Source organism: Elgaria multicarinata, chromosome 3 (genome assembly GCF_023053635.1).
Source record: "Elgaria multicarinata webbii isolate HBS135686 ecotype San Diego chromosome 3, rElgMul1.1.pri, whole genome shotgun sequence".
Taxonomy (NCBI): domain Eukaryota; kingdom Metazoa; phylum Chordata; class Lepidosauria; order Squamata; family Anguidae; genus Elgaria; species Elgaria multicarinata.
Genome location: NC_086173.1, coordinates 156,328,431 through 156,352,245, shown reverse-complemented (window position 1 = coordinate 156,352,245; position 23,815 = coordinate 156,328,431). Strand labels below are relative to the sequence as shown.

Here is a 23,815-nt window from a genome sequence, read left to right as displayed (position 1 = left end):
TGGCATGCATAGCACCCTAGGGTGTGCACCTGATGATTATTTTTTAATGCATTAATTCTTTTTAATTAATTTAAATATGTCCTTTTGCTTGAAGCCTGCAGTAACACCTTCAGCCACTACGGATAGACTTCCCTAACCAGCATATAGGTTTGCCCTCTTTTCCTATGTGTCCTTATGGACAGGCCTGCTTTTCCTATGGGGAAGTACTGTCCTATGCTTCTCTAGGGGCAGGCCTGGTTTCTCTATGGGCAAGTATGGTTTTCCTTCGGGGTGGTGCATTTTCCCTATAGGCAAGCCTGGTTTCCCTATGGGTAACTCATTTATTTCCATATACTGTACCGGGAACAGTATAGTCACTCACAGTCAGACAACCGATGTTTAAACAATGAATGGGGTGTCATTATGTGTGAATGAACCAAACCAGTGTCTCATTCTCCTGCTGCTGTTTTACCTCCTTGCCAGTGAAAATACAATACAATAATAATATATTACGGCTGGGGGACTTTTTCTGTCTAAACGTGCATGGGATTGCAGCCTTAATAACTAACCATCTGCCACCCTCTGACGACACCCCCAAAGCAATGGACCTACGTCAAGGGAATCCCTCCACTGCTCTGCGTTTTTTGTTCAGTAAGACCCTCCGGGTGGCCATGAAGACTCGGGATAAAGCAGCCTTCTCCAACCTGGCGCTCTCCAGATCCATTAGACTACAACTCCCAGAATCCCCCAGATGTAGTCCAATACATCGAGAGGGCAGAAGGCTGGGATAGAGGTATTTTTCGGATTAAAATGAAGCCATCCGGCACACAGCTGTGCCCCTTTAGCCTACCTGCTTTTGCGAGGTTCCTCTGCATTGGCCTCCCTGGCAACCTGCCGCCCCCTCGATCGCTCCCAGGCTGCAGAATGCCAGGAGCTGCTGCCCTTCTAAGGGAAAGAGAACCGGAAGGAGCCCTGCCTTGGGCACCTTTCCCCACCCCGCCACAAGCTCGGGCCGCTCTAGGATCATAGCTCTGTCGCTTTAACTCCTTCATGGCAATGGTCCTTGGTTCTTCTTCGTGGTCTCTATGCATCACACATATGGGCTTTGCGCCTGCGCAGAGACCAGACCGGAACCTTCTATAGCTAAGTGGAACGTTTTTGGCGGGAACCCCTCCCCCACGCTACTGCGCATGTCCATGGGGTTCCCGCCCTACCCTCAGTTCTTCGTCGTCCGCCATCGTGCCTAGACCGAAAGACCAAACCTCTAGCGTTTCTCTGTTAAATCTGTTTAAAATATTTTCTAGCTACCTTTTTCTTCAGCTTTCTTCTTTTTCGTCCTTTTTCGTCCTTTTTCTCTTGTTATCTATAAAAAAAAAAAAAAAAAAAGTATTATATTCTTGTAGATAGTTTATCTTAGCGACTACGGTCGCGACTGCCGCATGGCAATAAAGGCCCCGTTCCGCAAGTGTGTCAAGTGCGGAGCCAAACTACCTCCTACGGACGGACACTCCCTTTGTGTCCTTTGTTTAGGCGAAGGTCATATTGTAGAGGCGTGCCACCATTGCATGTCCTTTACAAAACAGACCAGAAAGAACAGGGCAGACCGTCTTCGCTCAATACTTTGGGAGAAAGCCCTCAGAGCTACGGAGGCTCCAATGGATAAAACGGCAACTGATAAGCCCGTTTCTGACCGAGGCACAGGGACGAGTGTGCAAGCCAGAGCAATTGATAGGGCACAGATACCCCTGACGCCTGGCCGGTCATTGGCAAGTTCTGCAGCCAAGAAAATTTCAAAAAAGGCCAGAACGCCAAAATCTTCCTCCGAAATGGAGAAGAAAAAGAAAAAGAAGAAAAAGGATACTGAGAAAACCTCTCATGGTTCTCCTCGACTATCCGAGTCTTCTCGGAGACAAACAACCCCTCCTACCGTAACGGCTGTTTCGGTATCGAGGCATGTCTCGACGCCGAGACCCCAGTCGATACCGAAGAAGACGGTACCGACGCACCCTCCCAGTTTATCGGAGGGTGAATTACGTGATTCGGCATCGGCAGCCTCATTGAGAGAGCCTATTAGACCTCAAGTACCTCAAGATATAATTCCACTACAACCTTCGCCTAGACGAACACCGAGGCGTGATTGGGACAGAATCTCTCAATATTCTGAGCCCCAAACCAGACAAGGTTATTATGACTGGGATCGCTACCGACCTCAGAGATATTATGATCAATATCCACCGGAGGAATATTTCGCCCAGCCTCCACCCACATCCAGAATTTGCCAATTGCCACTGCCTCCTTCTTCTATCCACCAATCTCCTGCTCGACGCCATAGCCGTTCGTCGACACCAATCACTGCAGCGGCTACGTTACCGACGCAGCAGGTATTAGTTGATCCAGCACAACATCAGATGCAGCTGGTTACTGTTTCGTCTCCAGAGGGTAACTACCCATCTGATTCCGATTCAGTTCATTCCGTAGTAGCATCGGTACCATCACCAAATGATGCTGTACATGGAGAGGATCCCTCATCGCCATCTGATGATATGGTGAGGTTCTCAGATCACATGTTAAGAATGGCCCGTGCACTCGGTTTAGACCTTGAGCAAGCAGACGAACCTGTAATCGATCCCATCTACGATGTGTTTCAAACAAAAACGACCTCAACAATTGCTATCCCGTTTCCGCCGGCTCTCAAACAAGCAGCGCAACTCTCATGGGAGACACCGTCTGTGACACAACCCACCTCGAAAAGATTAGAGACTCTTTATCGGATTCAAGAGCGGGATGCTGGATTTTTAATCAAGCACCCAAAACCAAATTCGATCGTGGTGGAGTCAGCTCAGGGTCAGTCACAAAGAGCCCATTCCGCTCCCGTAGATAAGGAGGGCAGAAAGTTGGATTTGGCAGGTAGAAAGATCTACTCCGCGGCATCTCTCGGTATCAAGGCCTCAACTTACGAAGCAACGATGGCGCGATACCAGCTCTTCCTCTGGGAGAAAGTGGGGTCACTATGTGACTACCTCCCAGAGGATAAAAGAGACTTGGCGAGAGTTTTTCAATCGGAGGCATCAGCGATTGCAAGACAACAGCTATCGACTGCAAGACATCAAGTTGATTGTCACTCAAAGAGCATGATGGGGGCCATATCTTTGAGGAGACACGCATGGCTAAGATCTGCCAATCTCGCTACCGAAACTAAATCTAGGATCGAAAACATGCCTTTCGATGGCGAAGGCTTGTTTAATAGCAAGACCGACGAGACCCTAGATAACATCTATAAGGCTCGGTCGACTGCGAAGAAGATGGGTTTTTCTGCTCCTCCAGCGCAGTACAGACCTAAAAGATGGTCAAGGCCACTTATGCAACAACAATATCAGCAGCGGCCTCATTACCAAGGCCAACAGAGACAGCAACAACAACAGCTGCAGAGGAAGAGGCCTTACCAGGGCAGATACCAGCAGGACAAGAGGCAACCCGACTTCTCTAAGAAGCAGCGGGTTTGACTCTTCGGCCCCAGATCCACTCCCTTTTGCGAACCGCCTAGCACCCCATTACCATCAATGGGAGTCAATAACATCGGACTCCTGGGTGCTCACTATCATCAATTCGGGCTATGCCATCGAGCTCGATGCCCTTCCTCCTTTTTCCGGCGTGAAAGTAACGACTCCATCCCCTCCTCTGCTGCTCGAGGTACAGACCTTGCTGGCGAAAGGAGCCATTTCTCCCGTACCTACAGAGGAAATCAACCAAGGTTTTTTCTCCCGTTACTTCACGGTCCCGAAGAAAGATGGAGGTCTTCGACCGATTATGGACTTAAGACAACTGAACAAGTTCATCACCCCGAAGAAGTTCCGTATGACAACGGTTACTTCAATTTTGCAGCTTCTACAAAAAGGAGTTTGGTTCGCAGTGGTGGATCTGAAGGATGCGTACTTCCATATCTCCATCAGGAAGTCGCATCAAGCTTACCTGCGGTTTTCGATCGGTGCATCCCAGTACCAGTTCACCGTTCTTCCGTTCGGGTTGGCCACGGCACCGAGGGTTTTCACGAAGGTCATGGCGGTGGTATGCGCCCACCTAAGGCAGAAAGGCATTTATATTTATCCATACCTGGACGATTGGCTCCTCGTAGCGGACAGCAGCGAGGCGCTCCAGTCAGACATACTAACCACCCTCAACCTGTTGGACTCGTTGGGGCTGTGGATCAACCTCGAAAAGTCCATTTTGACTCCGCAGCAGAGATTGGACTTCATAGGGGTAACCCTATCCTCTCGAGACGGGAGGGCATACTTACCTTCTACCAGGGCAAAAACCCTTCAACAGTTAGCCATCGATACCGAGAGCCGCCGAAAAGTTTCGGCATGGACAGTTCAGAGACTGTTAGGTCTGATGGCAGCTACTACGGCAGTCATCAGATTTGCGAGACTCAGAATGAGGATATTGCAAGCTTGGTTTTTGAGGACTTTCGATCTCAGGCTCAATGCTCGACGAACTTACCTTTCGATACCGAGGCAGGTGAGGGCATCTCTGAGTTGGTGGTTCTCGATGTCGACTCTTCTCGAAGGCGTTCCATTCCAACAAGACGCGCCTTCGGTAACGATCACGACGGATGCATCCTTAGAAGGATGGGGAGCCCATTGCAGCTCTTTAACTTCTCAGGGTCGTTGGCCTCGATCACAGAGGGAGCATCACATCAACCATCTCGAACTCCTGGCAGTAGAAAATGCAGTAAAAGCATTTGCACAGATGATCGAGGGCCGAAATGTCTTGATCGCAACGGACAATACTACCGTGGTGGCATACATCAACAGACAGGGTGGAACAAGATCACACCCCCTGAATCGTTCTGCACTCAGAATATGGAACTGGTGCATAAAGAGAAGGACTTACCTGACTGCGATCCATGTAGCCGGCAAGGAAAACGTCGTTGCGGACTCTCTCAGCAGATCCTTCCATGTCGACCACGAGTGGGAGCTCGATGTCGAAGTGCGGGAAAGCCTTTTTCGGTACTGGGGCCGCCCTGTTGTCGATGTCTTCGCTACCGAGGACAACGCAATCTGCGCCAAGTATTGCAGCAGGGCAGGAAGAGGAGAGCAATCTTTAGGAGACGCCTTCACCAGGACTTGGAGAGGAAATCTCCTGTACATGTTTCCTCCCTTCCCACTATTGACAAGGGTGATAGCCAAGATCCAGATAGACAACTCCAATTGCATCCTCATCACTCCGTGGTGGCCTCGACAGACGTGGTTCTCTCACGCCCTTCGGCTATCGAGAGGGGATTACATCAGGCTCCCGTCGACACCGAAGCTACTGTCTCGACACCAGGGCAGGGTTCGACACGCAGATCTGTCGACCCTCAAGATGACTGCATGGAGGATAGCAACCACTCCTCCTCTAGAGCCAGAGTCTTGACTGTGGACCACATTATATTGGCAGCTCTAAAGCCTTCAACAAGGAAATCTTATGCAGCAAAGTGGCGGAGATTCCAGAACTTCGCATTGGAAAAGAACCAAACACCAGAATCTTGTCACTTATCCTTGATCCTCAATTATTTATTGACACTTTTCCAGCAAGGACTTAAACTTACATCCATCAGGGTTCACCTAGCTGCGATTACATCTTTTCATCGGGGCATAGATGGTTTTACACCTTTTACCCATCCAACAACCAAGAAATTTTTGAAAGGTCTGAAGAATACGATACCAACTGTGAAAAGTATCGTGCCGCCATGGAGCCTATCGGTTGTGCTGCAAGCACTGACACGCAAGCCCTTCGAGCCCATGGCTTCGACAGACCTTAGGCTTCTAACTTTAAAGACTGTCTTTTTAGTAGCCATTACATCGGCAAGACGTGCAAGTGAGCTTAAAGCTCTTAGGATAGATGTCCCTTACACTATCTTTCATAAGGATAAAGTTGTGCTACGCACTGATCCAGCCTTCCTGCCTAAGGTAGTGTCATCGTTTCATCTGTCCCAGCATATTACTTTGCCTGCTTTCTTTCCTAATCCATCTACACCTCTTGAGTCTTCTTTGCATACTCTCGATGTAAGAAGGGCTCTTGCTTTTTACAAAGACAGAACAGACAATTTTAGAAAAACAAAGCAATTGTTTATTTGTTATGGGGAGCCTTTTAAGGGACTCCCTGTCTCCTGCCAACGACTGTCTCGTTGGATAGTGGAGGCAATTGAATTGGCCTACTCTATTTCTAAAATAGAGTTAGTGAAACCTGTGACAGCTCATTCCACCAGAGCTGTTTCAACTTCGGTGGCCTTCACCAGAGGTGTTCCACTGGCTGAAGTCTGTAGAGCCGCAACGTGGTCCACTCCCTCCACGTTTGTCAAGCACTACAGTTTGGACACCCGTGCGAGGCAGGACTGCTCGTTTGGGAGGACAGTGCTTTCAGAGATCTTCAGATGATGCACCAACCCACCTCCAAAGGTATGTCAGCTTGCTACTCGCCCATATGTGTGATGCATAGAGACCACGAAGAAGAAATGCAGGTTGCTTACCTGTAACTGTAGTTCTTCGAGTGGTCATCTATGCATTCACACAACCCACCCACCATCCCCACTTGGTGGTGTGAGACTTACAAATGACACAGTTATATGTGAAATGTACTTTATTAAAATTACACTCAGGTTTATGGGGGCACGATGTCGGACTCCTGTAAACTGAGGGTAGGGCGGGAACCCCATGGACATGCGCAGTAGCGTGGGGGAGGGGTTCCCGCCAAAAACGTTCCACTTAGCTATAGAAGGTTCCGGTCTGGTCTCTGCGCAGGCGCAAAGCCCATATGTGTGAATGCATAGATGACCACTCGAAGAACTACAGTTACAGGTAAGCAACCTGCATTTGCCACTGAGGCAGTGGCGACAGAGCGTGCCAATATCTCTCCCAGAGTTTGGCCTCGTCCTGTAAAAATCCATGGAGCAAAAGCCATGCCTGCATGTATGTGTGTGTGCATGCACACACGTGTATATTAGGGTAACCATATTAAAAGGAGGACAGAGCTCCTGTATCTTTAACAGTTATATTGAAAAGGGAATTTCAGCAGGTGTCATTTGTATATATGGGGAACCTGGTGAAATTTCCTCCTCATCACCACAGTTAAAGTTGCAGGTGCCCTGCCCTCTTTTAAATGTGGTCAATCTAGTATAGCTCCTGCAGCTTTAACTGTGGTGGTGAAGAGGGAATTTCACCAGGTACTCCATATATACAAATGACACCTGCTGAAATTCCCCTTTCAATACAACTGTTAAAGATACAGGACCCCTGTCCTCCTTTTCATATGGTCACCCATATATAGGGTGACCATATGAAAAGGAGGACAGGGCTCCTGTATCTTTAACAATAATGTAGAAAAGGGAATTGCAGCAGGTGTCAATTGAAGTGGGTGAAATTCCCTCTCCATCACAACAGTTAAAGCTACACTAGCTATAGTAGAGTGGCCAGATACGAAAGAGGGCAGGGCTTCTGCAGCTTTAACTGTGTTGATGAAGAGAATTTCACCCTCTTCAATTGACACCTGCTGAAATTCCCTTTTCTACATTACAGTTAAAGATACAGGAGGAGCCCTGTCCTCCTTTTCATATGGTCACCCTACCCATATATATATATATGAAAAAAAGACAACAGAGTACTTTAGGGAGAGAGGTCAGTATAAACTGGCACAAGGGCAAAGCAACAAAGCAGCTCTGGATCGTCAGGATTTGCCCAGTTTTGCTCTCTCTGGTCGGATTTGCTATAAGGTCCAGGCAGCGAAAAAGGACTTACCAGCTCTCCGAATTGCTGCAATTCCTTATTTGGAGGTGTGTCTCCACCAGGGCAGGTGCTACCATTAGGCCAACTAGGCAGCCGCCTAGGGCACACAGACCTCAGAGGGTCACAGTACTGCCCTTCAAGGGTCACAGTTTTATACAAATTAGCCGTTTTAAGAAAAAACATAATAAAAGGAAAATATAATAGTTTAGAAACTCTTCTTGAACAGCTGAATCAAAGTTGGCATTTTTGGGTGTGGGTGTGTGTAAGTAGCCCGCCTTGCATAGGGCGCAACATAGACTGGCACCAGCCCTGGTCCCCACCTTCTGAGGCTAGGGTGGGGAGGCGGAGACACGCCTTCACAAGGATTTGCAACCTATGAATCCAATGAAGCGCTCCAATTGGCTGCCACTTGGCCACTGGAGCAGGGAGTTATCGCACCTGCAGGAACAGGTTAGATTGACTCTCTGGTACTGTTAGGGCCATTCCCTGGTCCAGTAGGAAAAGGAAATCCAGGCACGTCCTGATACAAAAGCTTTTATTCACAGGCTACACGTGTAGGAGACAGGCAACCCCAGCAGGCTGGTGGCTGGACTCTGTGCCCAGCAATCTTATATACATTCAAAATTGCTTTGATGAGCTCATTCTCTTCCCCCCTCCCTCCCTTGATTGATTACAGGTTCCATAAACAACGTAAAGCGAAACTATTCTACATAAACGTTTTTTTCTCTATTGCAACTATAACCGGTCAAAGTGTTACTCTCTGTTCCTGATAAGCACCCCCAAGGGCAGCGGAGAGTGCCGGAGCCCGCTCTGGTATCTCACGAAGTTGCCCAGTCAGGGCTTGGGGTTGTATTGATAATGCAGGGATGCTCCTTTCCTGCTGGAATGATATGTTGTTTTGGAGCCATAAATGCAAGGTTTTACTGATATACAACTCAGGACAGAAGAACAAATGGCCAGGCTGAGGTGGGGGTCAGGATGTGGGTGAGAAGTCAGAGCGGAGGTGATGCTTCTCTCTGTCTCTGGGTATTTTCAATTTTATTGCTCTGGAAAGGGTGGGGGTAGCATGTCAGGGGTTTGAGGTGCATGTATACTTTTCTTATGAAAAGCAGGACTTTAGGATTTTTCAGATTTCTCTGTCAATCCCCCATTTGTAGGCATGTGATACGCCTACACACAAACACAGACATTTGTTAATTGACATGAGCTCCAAAATTTCTCTGCGGTTCCACTCTTGATTCTCTAATTCATGCAGAACCATTTGCCTGACTTTGGACTGAGTAACAACATTAGCTGCAGTTTTTGAACAGCCTCAGGTGCATAGCTTAATCAGAGCAACTATAACATAAAACACAAAAATGCATGCCAACAAAATCATCAGACCAAGAGCAAGAAACTGGAGGATCTTGGTTCCTATAGAGCTGAAGATTCCAGTACACCAAGACCAGATTAACCAGTCTTCTTCAACGTTGGATTTTGCGACTTCACGTATGTTATTCGCGTGTTCAAAGATGGCGTCAGAATGGTCCGCTCTGTACACGCAACATTCCGATTTCATGAGCGTGCATATGCCCCCCTGAGCTGCAAGCACGTAACCTGGGGCTAGACAGTTTTGTAAGGCCATCTGCCTGATTTCCCTTTACTCGCTAGCGGGGCCATCAATGGCGTCAGCAGTCTCATTCGCCATTGTCTCAATTACAGACTGCAGGCAGAGAACAGCGGACTCAATTCTCCCCACCCCATACATGGGAAATAGTACACCTCCCGTCATGTCTAACCCTACTGCCCCTGTCTTGGGAGAAGATGTTTCAGGTAATCAATCAGAATCAGATTCAGAAGACGCAGCGCCAGACACCAGCCAGCCTGTACCAGTGGGGGAAGAAGTTCTCATGGGCGATTCCCCAGCTGGGAGTCAGCCCTCTCCAGAGCTTATTTCCTCAAGGCTAAATTCTAAACACTCAGTGGGTAGTGAGGTTTCTTCCGGAGGGTGAGCGTCCCAAAAAGCTAGCTGATGCTAGGGTCCGCCGGAAGCTGAAACGCACAGCGCGAAAGGAAGGCGTGAGAAGGTCGGAGAGATTACGCCAGAACCTGCCACCGCACCAGGCACTCTGAAGTTACGGGAGTTTGAGAAGTAGCTTCTTATTCTTCTTGAATGGACAATTGTCTTGCTTAGCTTGCATAGTTTTGCCTAGGGGGACATTTCCAAGAGATTAGACTCTATTCAGGTAGAAGAGACGTTTATTACTTAATAAAAGCTTTGTGGATTACTTAGCAAGCCTCATTTACCTCCTATCAAAAGCAGGAGCTCTCTGAGAAACAGGACACACAGAAACAACTACAGCTTCAGAACAAATCCACCTGTGCAGCCCAATTTAAAAGTCAAGCCCTTCTCTCACCTGAGCAGGAAGCCTCACCTGTCTCTGAGACTTCATGAGCAAAAGGGACCACAGGTTTCTCTTCTTCCATCTTTACTGTCGCATCAGGAAAACCTAATCAGTACAGAGAGGGGCAAGAAGAGCCAATCGTTGGTAGCTTAGTTCTGAGAAACACGACAGCTCCCACTACTTGCCCCTTGGTGAGGGCTCCAGTGGGTTGGTCTTTCTTTCTGGGAAATGAGTGTTTTGTGATCAGCCATGCCCACCATGGCAGCTGTTTAATAAATGGGCGACACCCCTCACCAGCCATTTTGTTAGAATGCTATCCTAAGAATGCAATACACCTGCTAGATTGGATCGAGAATCCATTTGATCCCTCATTCCAGTAGCAGCAGCCAAAGGTTCCTGGAAGGCCCATAAGCAGGGCATAAAAACCGTTATTACTCATTTCGGGTTAATCTGATATTTGAAGTTACGCTGCCCCTGAACACAGAAGTTCTTTTTAGCCATCATAGCTAAAACTTTAATAAACCTGTTCTCCATGAAACTGTTGAGTCTCTTTTAAAAGGGAATCTAAGCCAATGGTTTTTTTTAAGAGTTTAGGTCAGACAATACAATATAGAACATGGACAAACACCCCGATTCGATTTTCAACCAAACTTTACTGAAGCACAAAGAAAAACACAGACATACACACATATTGAATCCCAACACCTAACAAATAAAGGCAGGCTCGTCATTTTGTGTTTGGCCTGACCATTTTAAAACAATAAAGGTTGTTTTAATTTTTGTAAAAAAACAACCACATAGAGAGCTCTTCTTTTGTTCCTTGTCCAGACCAGAAATGAGGGAAAGAACGTGCCAGCTCCCAATGTTCATACTTTGACAGAAAAGTGGAAGCAGACGGAGGGGTCCCGTTCTAGCCTTGTCCAAACATCAGCTTTGAAAATCTCTTCAGCCTCCCCCACTCCGCAGATGTGAAAGTCCAACACAATGCAATCACAAGTGAGTGCTTTTAAAGTCCCAAGGCTTTCAGAGGAACGGAGTTAAAACATGCACTTAACTTTCCTTGAGGTTTCCTTAACCTTGAAATCAATGGGACTCAAAATGGCAACCAGTGGCCAAGGTAATATACAGGGTTGAGTGACTACATGGAAGACGATACAACCACCCCCACCCCCGATGAAACCCAAACAACAGATGAAAACTCTCTCTTGTTTCTCTCTTTCATTTGGAGAATATATGCTTTAAGGGGGATTCCTGCATTGAGCAGGGGGTTGGACTCCATGGCCTTATAGGCCCCTTCCAATTCTATGATTCTATTGGTGCTGTAAATGATGGTGTATGGATATATTTTATGTCATGTTCTTCCTTTTTCTTTTTTCTCTTTTCCCCCTTCTTTTTGTTGTTTTTGTTATATATGCAAGTACAAAATTAAAATAAATAAAAGGAATGTAGAAGCAGTTGTAAAGCATGGAATGGAAGTGAGCCAGGGAACAGAAATGTTGTAGACTTCACAGCTAAAGTAATAACCAGGGCCCTGCAACGCTCCCCTCTCCCGCCTCCTCCCCCGAAAGACTATTAACTCCAGGGTCTGAAACAGGGATGCAGAACCTCTTTCAGCCTGAGGGCCGAATTTCACTTTGGAGAAGCTTTCAGGGGCCATATTCCAGTGGTGGGTGGAGCCAAAACACCCAAAAATACCAGCATATTTTAGCTTGAAGTTCTTAACCAAGCCTTAGGAAAGTCATTTCAACCCTTTGGAAAAGGAGGGGAGGGAAAACCATGCAAGAACCAGAAAACTACCAAAAAAAGCCAATGATCAGCGTGGGGGAAGGGAAAGGGGCGTGGCCAGCCCAGATTCAGTCCCCAGGTCTGAGGTTCAACACCCCTGATTATTATTTATTAATTTTTATCTGTGATATTTATCTACCGCTAATTGTAATACAATCCTCAAGCGGTTCACATTTAGAGCCGGTAAATTAAATGGCTCTCGGCAGAGGATAGTAAATGGAAAGGAACTTCATTTTTAAAGGGAAGGGAAGGCCCAAAGTGCATGAAGCATGAATGGCAGGAAATCCAATTACAATTTGTTCCGGTTTCGTATGAACTGAGCTCTAGCTAAGCCTTTTCTCACAGCCTGAACATTTATGCGGATTTTGCCCTGCTTGGTCACTTGCAGGTGCAAGAAGATTGGGCCTCCTCACAATGTTTCGGCCACAGTCTGAACACTGATATGGTTGAACGCCGGTGTGGACGCTCTGATGTGCCGTGAGGTGAGAGCTATTTCTGAATGTTTTCCCACAAACTGAACATTCAAATGGCTTTTCCTCCACATGCACTTGCGCAACCAGACTTGAGCTCAGGTAACCGCTTCTGATGCACTCAGAACATTTCGACACCTTCTCCGTCCGGTCCGATCGCTGCCTGAAGGTTTTCCCACAATCTGAGCATGTACAAGCTTCTTCTCCTGCATGGATTTTCTGATGTCGCAGAAGAACAGAGCTGGAGGTGAAACATTTCCCACAATCTGAACAGATATATGGTCTCTGTCCTGTGTGAATTCTCACATGCACAAGAAGATTGGATCTCCTGTCAAAAGTTCTCCCACAGTCTGAGCATCTGTAAGGCTTCTCTCCTGTGTGAATTCTCTCGTGCAAGACAAGGTGGGAACTCCACCGGAAGCTTTTGTCACAGTGGGAGCATTTATATGGTTTCTCTCCTGTGTGGGTCCTCTCATGGGATTTAAGATTAGGGATGTTTCTGAAGTTTTTCCCACACACTAAGCACTTGTGTGGTTTTTCTCCCGTATGGATTCTCTCATGAATAATAAGACTCTGCCTCTGGCTAAAGCTCTTTCCACAGTGGGAACATTTATGCTGCTTCTCTCCCGTATGCACTTTTTGGTGTGCAATGCGCTGCAAACTGTTCCTGAAGGTTTTCCCACAGACTGAGCACTCAAACGGCTTCTCTTTGTGGGTCCGCACATGTGCAACCAATTCAGAACTGACATCAAAGCTTTTCCCACAGGCAAAACAGGCAAACAACTCCTCTGGCCCATGGGTCTTCTCGTGTTCCACGAGCTCCGATTTTTGGCTGAAGCTTTTCCCACAGTAGGAGCACACTGCCGTGTGGATTCTCTCATGAGAAATAAAGTGGGAGCTCCAGCTGAAACACTTCCCACAGTGCAAACATTTATACGGTTTCTCACCTGTGTGGATTCTCTGGTGCACTTTGAGACCCGAGCCATTTCGAAAGTTTTTCCCACACACCGAGCATTTATATGGTTTCTCACCTGTGTGAGTTCTCTGGTGTTTAAGAAGGTCTGATTTCTGGCTGCAGCTTTTCCCACATTCTAGACATGTATATGGTTTCTCTCCTGTGTGGATTCGCTCGTGAGGATTCCAGCCAAAGGTATTCCCACAGCATGAGCATTTATGGGGCTTCTGACCAGTGTGGGTTCTCTCACTGGCTCCACAGTGGGAGCATTTATACAGTTTCTCGCCCACGTGGGTCCTCTCGTGTGTCACAAGAGTTGAGCTGCTACTGAAGCTCTGCCCACAGTGCCAACACTTGTATGGCTTCTCTTCTGCATCAGTGGCCTCGTGCAGGGTGAGGTGCGAGCTTTCAGCACTTCCGTTGTTTTGCACCTCATTCTCATCATGCTGCCAAGTGGGGTTTTCACTAACACTTTTGGGAACATGCTGTGAGTGAACAAATTGATCCGGCCCCTTCTCTTTGTCGTTTCCATTCTGCCTCACTAACCCGTGCTGGTTTTTAACACCTTCTCTCTGACATAACAAATCATCCCCTTTAGCTGTTTTGGGAGGCGATGAGAACTGCTCAGGAATCTCCAGGAAGGGTTTCTGTTCCTCACTTTTGCTTGGCCACTCGTCACCTGTTGGAAAAAGAGGAGAGACAACCCAAATTTGAATCCAGAGCCAATGTGTTTTATTTATTACATGTATGTATTTTTATTTATTATTATTATTATTATTATTATTATTATTATTATTAATAATAATAATAATAATAATAATAATAATAATAATAATAATAATATATCTATTTCTTACCCACCTCTCCCTTTGGATCGAGGCGGGGAACAACATTATTGCAGGAATCAACACATTTTTAAAAAATTCTTGATTTTACATTAATCTGGGTAGGCCTGCCGGAAAAGGCTAGTCTTCAAAGCTGCCTTAAAATCACAGAGGGAGTTAATATTACGAATATCCTCTGGTAGGCCGTTCCATAATCCAGGGGCGACAGAAGAAAAGGTCCTCTGGGAAACTGATGTCAGCCTAGTCTTGGCTGACTGAAGTAAGTTCTCCCCAGAGGACCTGAGTGTGTGGGGCGGACTGTATGGGATAAGGCGATCCCGCAGGTAACCTGGACCCAAACCATTTAGGGCTTTAAAGGTAATGACCAACACTTTGTACTTTGCCCAGAAACTAATTGGCAGCCAGTGAAGAGATTTTAAAACTGGTGTGATATGGTCATGCCTAGGTGTACCGGTGACCAGCCTGGCTGCCATATTTTGAATTACTTGAAGTTTCCGAACCAGGTACAATGGTAGCCCTATGTAGAGCGCATTGCAGAAGTCGAGGCTTGAGGTTACCAGCGCGTGCACAACCGTCTTTAGGTCTTCTGACTCTAAGAAGGGGCGCAGCTGGCGTATCAGCCGAAGCTGATAGTTGGCACTCCTGGCTGTCGCGTTTATCTGGGCTGTCATTTGGAGCGACGGATCCAGGAGCACCCCCAAACTGCGAACACAATCTTTCAGGGGGAGTGTAGCCCCATCCAGAACTGGTTGACACACCTCCAAACCTAGGTCAGAGCCCTTGACAGCAAGCACCTCTGTTTTGTCTGGATTCAGCTTCAGTTTGTTTTTCCTCATCCAGCCCATTACTGCCTCCAAGCATTCATTCAGAGGAGACACACTATCCTTAGCTGATATATTTATTACATTTATATCCCACCATTTTTCCTCCAAGGAACCCAAGGCGGCGGACATAATCCTCCTCCTCTCCATTTCTATCCTCACAACAACCACCCTGTGAGGTGGGTTGGGCTGAGAGTCTGTGACTGGCCCAAAGTCACTCAGTGGGTTTCCATGGCCGAGTGGGGCCTAGAACCCGGATCTCCCGACTCCCAGTCTGACACTTTAGCCACTACACCACACTGGCTCCCAATGTTAAGAGTGTCAGATTGGGACTCAGGAAATCCTTCGCTTGGCTATGATGCTCACTGGGTGACTTTGGGCCAGTCACTCCCTCTCAGCCTAACCTCTACCTCATAGAACTGTTGTGAGGATTAAAATGGAGAGGAGGAAGTTGACCATGTAAGCCACCTTGGGGTCCTTGTGTGAGGAAAAATAGACTGGATATAAATGTAAAAATAAGTAAGTAAATAAATAAATAAAATTTTGAATTGGATGTTTCTCTTGAATTAGAGGACTAAGTAAGACAATGCAGCCGTGCATTCTGGGAAGATCAGCCCTTCATTTTAGAAGTGAGAATGAGGCAGAGGTGGAGCTGCTATAGGAACCCCACAATATTCAATGGGGCGAGCCCCGGAGAGACTTACTCAAAAACTGCCCGTTCGCATCGTTCTCCTGCTTGGCCTCTGTAAAAAGCTGCGTCTTCAACGTGTCTGGCACGGGCTGGTTTGCTTTGGGAGGATTTACAGATTCCTCTTCTGACATCCCTATGACCTAGAGGGGCAGGAAGAAGGGGAAAATGAGCTCAAAATGTAGTTAGGAATCAAGTAAAACATGTCGCCAGAGTAGGTGGCAAGGGGTTATTTACTTCTATTTGCCCCCCCCCAATATGTATAGCCACATTTTCTGTATGTTCACGAAGTAAGTCTCACTGAGTTCAATGGAAGTTTACTTTTGCATAGGATTGCAGCTTTTAGGGTGACTGTCACGACACAGGCCTCTCACCCCAGGCCTTGCCACACACAAACCCTCCTCAAGCCAAGTGCCACCATTTGAACAACCTGAGGGTAGGGTAAAACACAACCCTTCCCTCATATGAGAGAGTAAAGGCTAGAATCTGAAAAGGTTTTACTGTTTGTAATAAGCTGAAGGTTATATATAAGGCGTTTACGATAGTGACTGTAGAGCAGGTGATAAAGCCAAGCAGACACGTGGTTTGAGGTAACGAAACAAAATAAAATGTTTATTTTTGTTTAACAGATCTTAGTTATTTCAAATTCAAGTTAACCTGCTTTATCTACTAGTTTTAATAAAAACCGTAATCTTAACTCTCTTAAAATCTTATCTCCTTTCACTCTCCACACCACTGACAATCCTAACTGACACATTCCCCACTCACAACCACCTAACCAACATTTAAACTCCTCCCCCCTTTCACAGCATCATCAGCCACACCCACTCAGTCCTACATTCTGCACTCAGTAGATATACAAAGGCAGACATGTGGGGCAATGCCACAGTGACCCTATGGAAAGGAGGACTGGGCTCCTGTATCTTGAAGGGTTGTGCAGAAAAAGGAATTTCAGCAGGTCATTGGTATGCATGCAGCACCTGGTGAAATTCCCTCTTCATCACAACAGTTCAAGCTGCAGGAGCTATATTAGAGTGACCAGATACAAAAGAGAGCAAGGCTCCTGCAGCTTTAACTGTTGTGATGGAGGGAATTTCACCAGGTGCTGCATGCCTACAAATGACACCTGCTGACATTCCCTCTTCCCTGTTCAAGATACAGCAACCCTGTCCTCCTTTCCATAGGGTCACCCTAGCAGCCTTAAACACAAAGTAAGCCACATTTCAAGCTTGTCTTGTAGATATGACCAACAGGCACAATCCAGTCCGTGTTTAGCCCATTTCAAAGCTGGATCTTGCACCACGTTCATTGAGCAAGGCTCAGCTAAAGCGAGGAGGCATGTTTTGCACCCACGCAGAAAATAAAAGAATTTCTCCCTATGAAATATCCCTCCATCAATGATAGTTTGTTTCCCTCCCCAACATTTTTAGCAGATGCCTCGGCTGCTAAGCAAAATGCTGGCTAGCCAGACGCCATTTTCATTTTCCTAGAATCACATGGGGCCCAGAGGCATTCTGGGGAAATTAGGATGGGAGACAGGCATAGGCCATTTGCAACAGAATGTCTGTTCTTAAAGGTTCCCCATGTGTGTCGAGAACTGAGCTAAATTGAACATCTCTTCCCACCACAATTCCATGGATATTAATAATAATTATAATAATTTATTTCTTACCCGCCTCTCCACTTGGATCGAGGCGGGGAACAACAGTGAACATAAAACACATTAAAAACTAATTAAAAAAACAGCATACATGATTAAAACATCCTTAACATCCTGAAAACATTCTAAAATTTCACTGGATAGGCCTACCAGAATAGACCAGTCTTTATTGCTTTTTTAAATGCTAAAAGACTGTCAAGTTGAGTTTTCCTCCCTCCTAAATCCATCGCCACACTTTCCGCTGTCTTGTTTGCTCCAGTGAAGCACTGAGAACCATCTCTTTCCCTCCTGAACCCAAAACAGACCAGCAAAAGCTCCCTCTTCTTGACCAATCGGAAAGGCACTTGGTTCACACATTATGACAACCCACGGGTTGTTTAACCCAGGAATTATCATGGCCATGTGAGACTGAGTGAGCAAGCTGCCTCCTGCCACTTTTGCTTTGCATCAACCCAGTGTTTGAACCCATCAACAAAGCACAGATTCAAATTCTGTAGGGTTTGTCCCTCAACAACTCAGTGTGCTGGTTTGGACATTGCATCAAACAACCCAGCAATGGGGCATCCCTGGGTTGTTTGCTAAACCGATGCAAAATGGAAGCACTGAGCAGGCAGAAGGCAATATATTCATTCACAGTCCAGACAACCCATGATTTAAACAGCGCATGGAACGTTATTATGTGTGAATTAGGCCAGTGTCTCATTCTCCTGCTGCTGTTGAATGATTCTGCCTGCCTCACTTTCATAACCTAGCCCCAGGGAATTGTAACCACATGATAGAAGTCTTCAAATACTAGAAAGGTTGTCACACAGAAGAGGGCCAGGATCTCTTCTCGATTCTCCCAGAGTGCAGGACACGGGATAATGGGCTTGAGTGACAGGAAGCCAGATTCTGGCTAGACAACAGGAAAAACGTCCTGACTGTTAGAGCAGTATAACAATGGAACCAGTTACCTAGGGAGGTTGTGGGCTCTCTCACCCTAGAGGTATTCAAGAGGCAGCTGAACAACCATCTGTCAGGGATGCTTTAGGGTGCATTCCTGCATTGAGCAGGGGGGTGGACTTAATGGCCTTATAGGCCCCTTCCAACTCTACTATTCTATGATTCTAAACAAAAATAGCTACTCTTTGCTGTTGCACTCATGTCCTGCTTGCAAGTAATGCATGTTTTGTGGCTGTGACCAATACACACATACATACATACTGGTGTTTCAAGGGCACCAGGGAGAAACAGACTCACCTGCTGTCCCCAGCCTTTTTCCTCTCGCTGCCGCAGAAGGAAACCCTCTGCCAAGCTCACGGCCTGGGCACAGGTCTCTGGACCGTTTTCTCTGAGCCAGGTCTGCATGTCCAGTGGCAGGACAGCCAGGAACTGCTCCAGGGTCACCAGCTCCAGCATCTGCTCCTTGGTGTGTGTCTCCGGCTTCAGCCACCGGCGGCAGAGTTCCTGGAGCTGCCCACAAAGCTCTTGAGGCCCGCCAGCCTCCTCGTAGCACAACGTCCGAAAGCGCTGGCGCTGTGTCTCCACCCGAGCAGCATCTCCAGCTACGATCTCCTCCTTCTCCTTCCCCCTGGGTGTGATATCCAGGTGGATCTCGTGTTCTTGTTCGGCCGCCCCAGTGAGATGTGGCTGGATTTGGGAAACCCACAATCCTCTGGGCCACTTGTCGGCATCTGTTGCTTCCTGGGCAGGCCCATGAGATGTATTCAGCTCATTCCATGGCCTCCGCTCAGGCAGTTGTAGGTTTTCCCCTACCGAACGAGAACCCTGGAGTGTCCTCAGAAAATCTTGCAACTGGGCATCCCAATTCCTTGATGGCCCTTCCTCTGGCTCCTGTTTCACATCTTGACCAGCTTCCTCACTACTCCTCTTGGGTTTTGAAAGAACCGTCCTGTCTCTTTCCTCTCCTGGTTCAGAGTCTACCGAGTCTTGTTCCTCCATCTTTATTTCTGGATCCGTACCCTCCTGTAGCAGAGACCCAATAGCCACTATCTCTTGCGTCACAGCCATTTCCTCTCGGAGCCACTTGCCTTGTTGTGCTCTTCCCTTCCCTTCTCTTTTTCAGCACCAGTCTTGAGGTATATCTATACCCCTGAACGCACTGTATCGGTGAAGTTCCATCAGCACAACAGACTAATCCAATGGGACTCTTCTCAAGTAACAGAGCAAAGCATCAAGGCCTTTCAACGGCCCTTGAGAACTGATCCTTCTTCGAGCAAACATGGCCACCTTCTGCAGCTTGGGGTGGGTGGGTGGAAACACAAAATGAAAATAAGAGAGACAACTTATAGGAGTGAAGGATTCAATGGATACTGTTGTTTTATACTGTTGTTTTTATATTTTTGATGGTTTAAAATTTTGTATATTTTTCAATGTTCACTGTTTTTAACTTTTGTAACCCGCCCAGAGAGCTTCGGCTATGGAGCGTTATATAAATTTATTAAATAAATAAATAAATGTCTGGTAATCTTAATAATGTATTAATTTTGTTAGAACTAAGAACGTAAGAAGTGCCCTGCTGGATCAGATCAAGGATCCATCTACTCCACCACTCTGTTCACACAGAGGCCAACCAGCTGTCGTCCAGGGACCCACAAGCAAGACATGGTGCAACAGCACCCTCCCACCTATGTTCCCCAGCAACTGGTGTATATAGGCTTACTGCTTCTGTTACTGGAGGTAGCACATGGCCATCAGGATTAGTAGCTATAAATAGTATTCTCCTCTATGAATTTATCTAACCTCCTTTTAAAGCCATCCAAACCGTGGCCAACACTACACCATGTGGTAGTGAACTCCGTAGTTTAACTATGCGCTGCGTGAAGAAGTCCTTCCTTTGATCTGTCCTGGATCTCCCACCAATCAGCTTCATGGGATGACCCCGGGTTCTAGTATTTTGAGAGAGGGAGGGAAAATGTCTCCCTATCCACATTCTCCACACCATGTATAAGTTTGTACACCTTTATCAGGTCTTTCATTAGCCTCCTTTTTTCCAAGCTGCCATGGAGTGGGAGGAGGGAACTGTTTAATTCTAAGGAAACCAACATCCCCACTCATGCAAAAACACTAAGAGCACATAAATTTCAAGATCGCTTGAATTATCCTGCTGTGCTCACCATCGAGGGGGTGGAAATACCTTTGTCATTCAGCCATGAGAAAAAAATTATGCCCAGAGAAGCTTGCAGGCTTGGAAGTATTTAAAGCTGTGGTCCTAGACAAACCTAAAGAGTAACAACGTTCGGCAGGGGGTTGGTCTCGATGGCCTTATAGGCCCCTTCCAACTCTACTATTCTATGATTCTATGAACTTGGTCTGGCTGAAGACATTTTACTGTCTGAGACAGAGTCCCCCAACCAAGGCTGGCTAAGTAATTTTGGCACCTGGGGAAGAAGATCCCCCAAGCACCTCACCTCACCTCCCACCTTGGCAGCAAAAACACAATAATAATTTATTAAAGACACAATCTTTAATTGCGTGCTGGGAATTGTAGTCCCCCCCTGTCTAAACATGGGATTGCAGCCTTAATAACTAACCATCTGCCACCCTCTGACGACACCCCCAAAGCAATGGACCTACGTCAAGGGAATCCCTCCACTGCTCTGCGCTTTTTGTTCAGTAAGACCCTCCGGGTGGCCATGAAGACTCGGGATAAAGCAGCCTTCTCCAACCTGGCGCTCTCCAGATCCATTAGACTACAACTCCCAGAATCCCCCAGAGCGGTAGTCCAATACCTCGAGAGGGCAGAAGGCTGGGGTAGAGGCATTTTTCGGATTAAAATGAAGCCATCCGGCACACAGCTGTGCCCCTTTAGCCTACCTGCTTTTGCGGGGTTCCTCCGCATTGGCCTCCCTGGCAACCCGCCTCCTCCTCGATGGTTCCCAGGCTGCAGAATGCCAGGCGCTGCTGCCCATCCAAGGGAAAGAGGACCGGAAGGAGCCTTGCCCTTGGGCACCTTTCCCCCCCACCGCCGCTCTAGAATCACAGCTCTGTCGCTTTAACTCCTTCATGGCAATGGTCCTTGGTTGCTGCTGAGTCTGTGGTGGCAGAGTGTGCCTAAACGCAGGGAGTGGGGTGTTGCAAACTCTCCCTCGGTCTGGCCTCGGCTCTGGATTCGCTGTGTATGCAATCAGTCTTAAGTTAAAATATAGATTAAACATAGTTGTGCGCAGCTCATTTCATTAGGGCGTGCACCTAAGGCCCCAATTGGAGCAGAGGAGGGGAAAACACGCTTTATGGGACCCCCAGGCCAGCCCACGACATTTTGCTGCCTGAGGCGGAATGACACACAGCCTGATAGGATGAAAGCACTGTGGACTGGTAGTTCCCGGGTCCTGGAATTGGGTAAGCGACCTGTTTTGGATGGGGTTGCACTCCCTCTGAAGGAGCAGGTGCGTAGCTTGGGAGTACTCCTAGATCCATCCTTGTCGCTGGAGGCCCAGGGGGACTCCTTGGCCTGTGTGAATTCCTTCAGTCATTATTATTATTATTATTATTATTAATAATAATAATAATAATAATAATAATAATAATAATAATAATAATAATAAACCACCCCATAGCCGAAGCTCTCTGGGCGGTTTACAAAAGTTAAAAACAGTGCACGTTAAAAAGAAATACACAAAATTTTAAACCATAAAATACATACAAAAACAGACAATATCCATTTAAAAACCACTATTCTGGGGTCAGTTAAAAAACTCAGCATATGCTGTTAAATGCTTGGGAGAAAAGTCCTGACCTGGTGCCCAAAAGATAACAATGTTGGCGCCAGGTGAGCCTCGTCAGGGAGATCATTTCAAAATTGAGGGGCCACTACTGAAAAGGCCCTCTCCCTTGTTGCCATTCTCTGAGCTTCCCTCGGGGTAGGCATCTGGAGGAGGACTTTAGATGTTGAGCGTTGTGTACGGGTAGGTTCATGTCAGGAGAGGTGTTCTGTCAGGTATTGTGGTCCCAATATATCCCACCCTCTCTCGTTCAAGGAACCTAAGGCGGTGTACATAATCCTCCTCCTTTCCATTATATCCTCACAACAACCCTGTGAGGTAGGTTGGGCTGAGAGCCCTTGACAGTCCCAAAGTCACCCAGTGAGCTTCCATGGCCAAGTGGGGACTAGAACCCAGATCTCTCAACTCTTCATCAGACACTCTAACCACACTGCCACTGGGAACTCCACCTAACACTTTTGTGCAGGATTGGCAACTAAAGTACCTGTCAAAAGTAGGCATGGTTGCGCATCACAGAGGGCTCACACACCAACTGCTGACAAGAACCTCCTGGAGTCGCTCCTCCTCTTCATCATGGCAACCTGCTTCTTCACCTGCCTCTTGCTCTGGCCCAGACAACGGAGGTGGTGAAAAGGAAGAGCAGGAGACACCACGGCCTACGTGCTCCCTGGCTCTCTGCCTGTCAAGCAAGTGGGGAGCAATGATAAGGAAGAGGAGCCAGAGCAGCTGGTGACTGGTGGTGACAAGGTAGATTCACTAAGGGAGAGCATTGGGGCTGTCATAGAATCATAGAATCGTTTGGGAGGGGGGAGACAGAAAGTATGGGTAAGATGGTCTGGGAAACTGATTTGAAGGTACAAACAGGGCAACATTGCTGGGAGGGAATATGGAAACAAAGAGTGTTGAGAAATATGTCTGTGAGGATAAAAGAAAATTATTATAAGATTATATGGAGGTGGTATCTAACCCCGATGAGATTAAATAAAATAAATAACCTGAACTCAGGAAATTGTTGGAGAGGGTGTCAAAAAAAAAAAAGGAACGTACTTACATATGTGGTGGGAATGTGAATTTGTTCAAAAATTGTGGAAAATGGTGTTTAATGAAATAAAAGAAATTGTAGGAATGGAGATTGAAGAGACACCTATAGTGGCATTGTTATCATTATATGGAGAATTAAATTGTAAAACAAAAGAATTGATAACGAAATTGCTGAAGGCAGCAAGGTTAATGATATCTAGGAACTGGAAGGTTCAAGGGGATTACTATATAGAAGATTGGTATAAAGAGATATGGGACATTGCTATTAATGATATATTAACAAGTAATATAAAAGTGAGAAGAGGAATAACAAAAACAAATGATTTTGAGGGAATATGGAAACAGTTCCTAGAATACGTTCTATCTAAGGGGAGTGGGAAACCACCTCCAGAAGAAACAATGAGATTCTGGAAACAGGAATAGATCTCGGGGTGGGGGGTGAACTTTTATGTTAAGTATGATTATGTTAACAGATTAAACTAGAAAATATGCTATTAAGGTTATTCAACATTTATGTATTATATTGTTTCTTTTTATTGTATTGATGTATGTTTAAGTATTGGAAAAATAAAAACTATTTTATATATATATATATATATATATATATATATATATATAAAAGAATCATAGAATTGTAGAGTTGGAAGGGGCCTACAAGGCCATCGAGTCCAATCCCCTGCTCAATGCAGGAATCCACCCTAAA

General features: G+C 46.5%; 1 protein-coding gene across 1 annotated transcript; it reads right to left on the bottom strand.

Annotated features, from left to right (window-relative positions):
- Positions 1-10,808: 10,808 nt before the first annotated feature.
- On the bottom strand, positions 10,809-19,577 carry LOC134396134 (zinc finger and SCAN domain-containing protein 2-like). The gene is made up of 3 exons (XM_063122506.1): positions 18,587-19,577; positions 15,704-15,830; positions 10,809-14,012 (listed from the first exon to the last, which is right to left on the bottom strand). The coding sequence occupies exons 1-3, from the start codon at positions 19,355-19,357 to the stop codon at positions 12,232-12,234; spliced, it is 2,679 nt and encodes an 892-aa protein (XP_062978576.1). The 5' UTR covers positions 19,358-19,577; the 3' UTR covers positions 10,809-12,231.
- Positions 19,578-23,815: the final 4,238 nt, after the last annotated feature.

Excerpts from the sequence above, each read along its gene's own strand:
- LOC134396134 (XM_063122506.1), bottom strand. The coding sequence starts at position 19,357 with ATGGCTGTGACGCAAGAGATAGTGGCTATTGGGTCTCTGCTACAGGAG. Across the intron at positions 15,831-18,586 it reads AAAAAGGCTGGGGACAGCAG|GTCATAGGGATGTCAGAAGA; the intron begins GTGAGTCTGTTT and ends CTGCCCCTCTAG. Across the intron at positions 14,013-15,703 it reads TGCGAACGGGCAGTTTTTGA|GTGACGAGTGGCCAAGCAAA; the intron begins GTAAGTCTCTCC and ends TTTTTCCAACAG.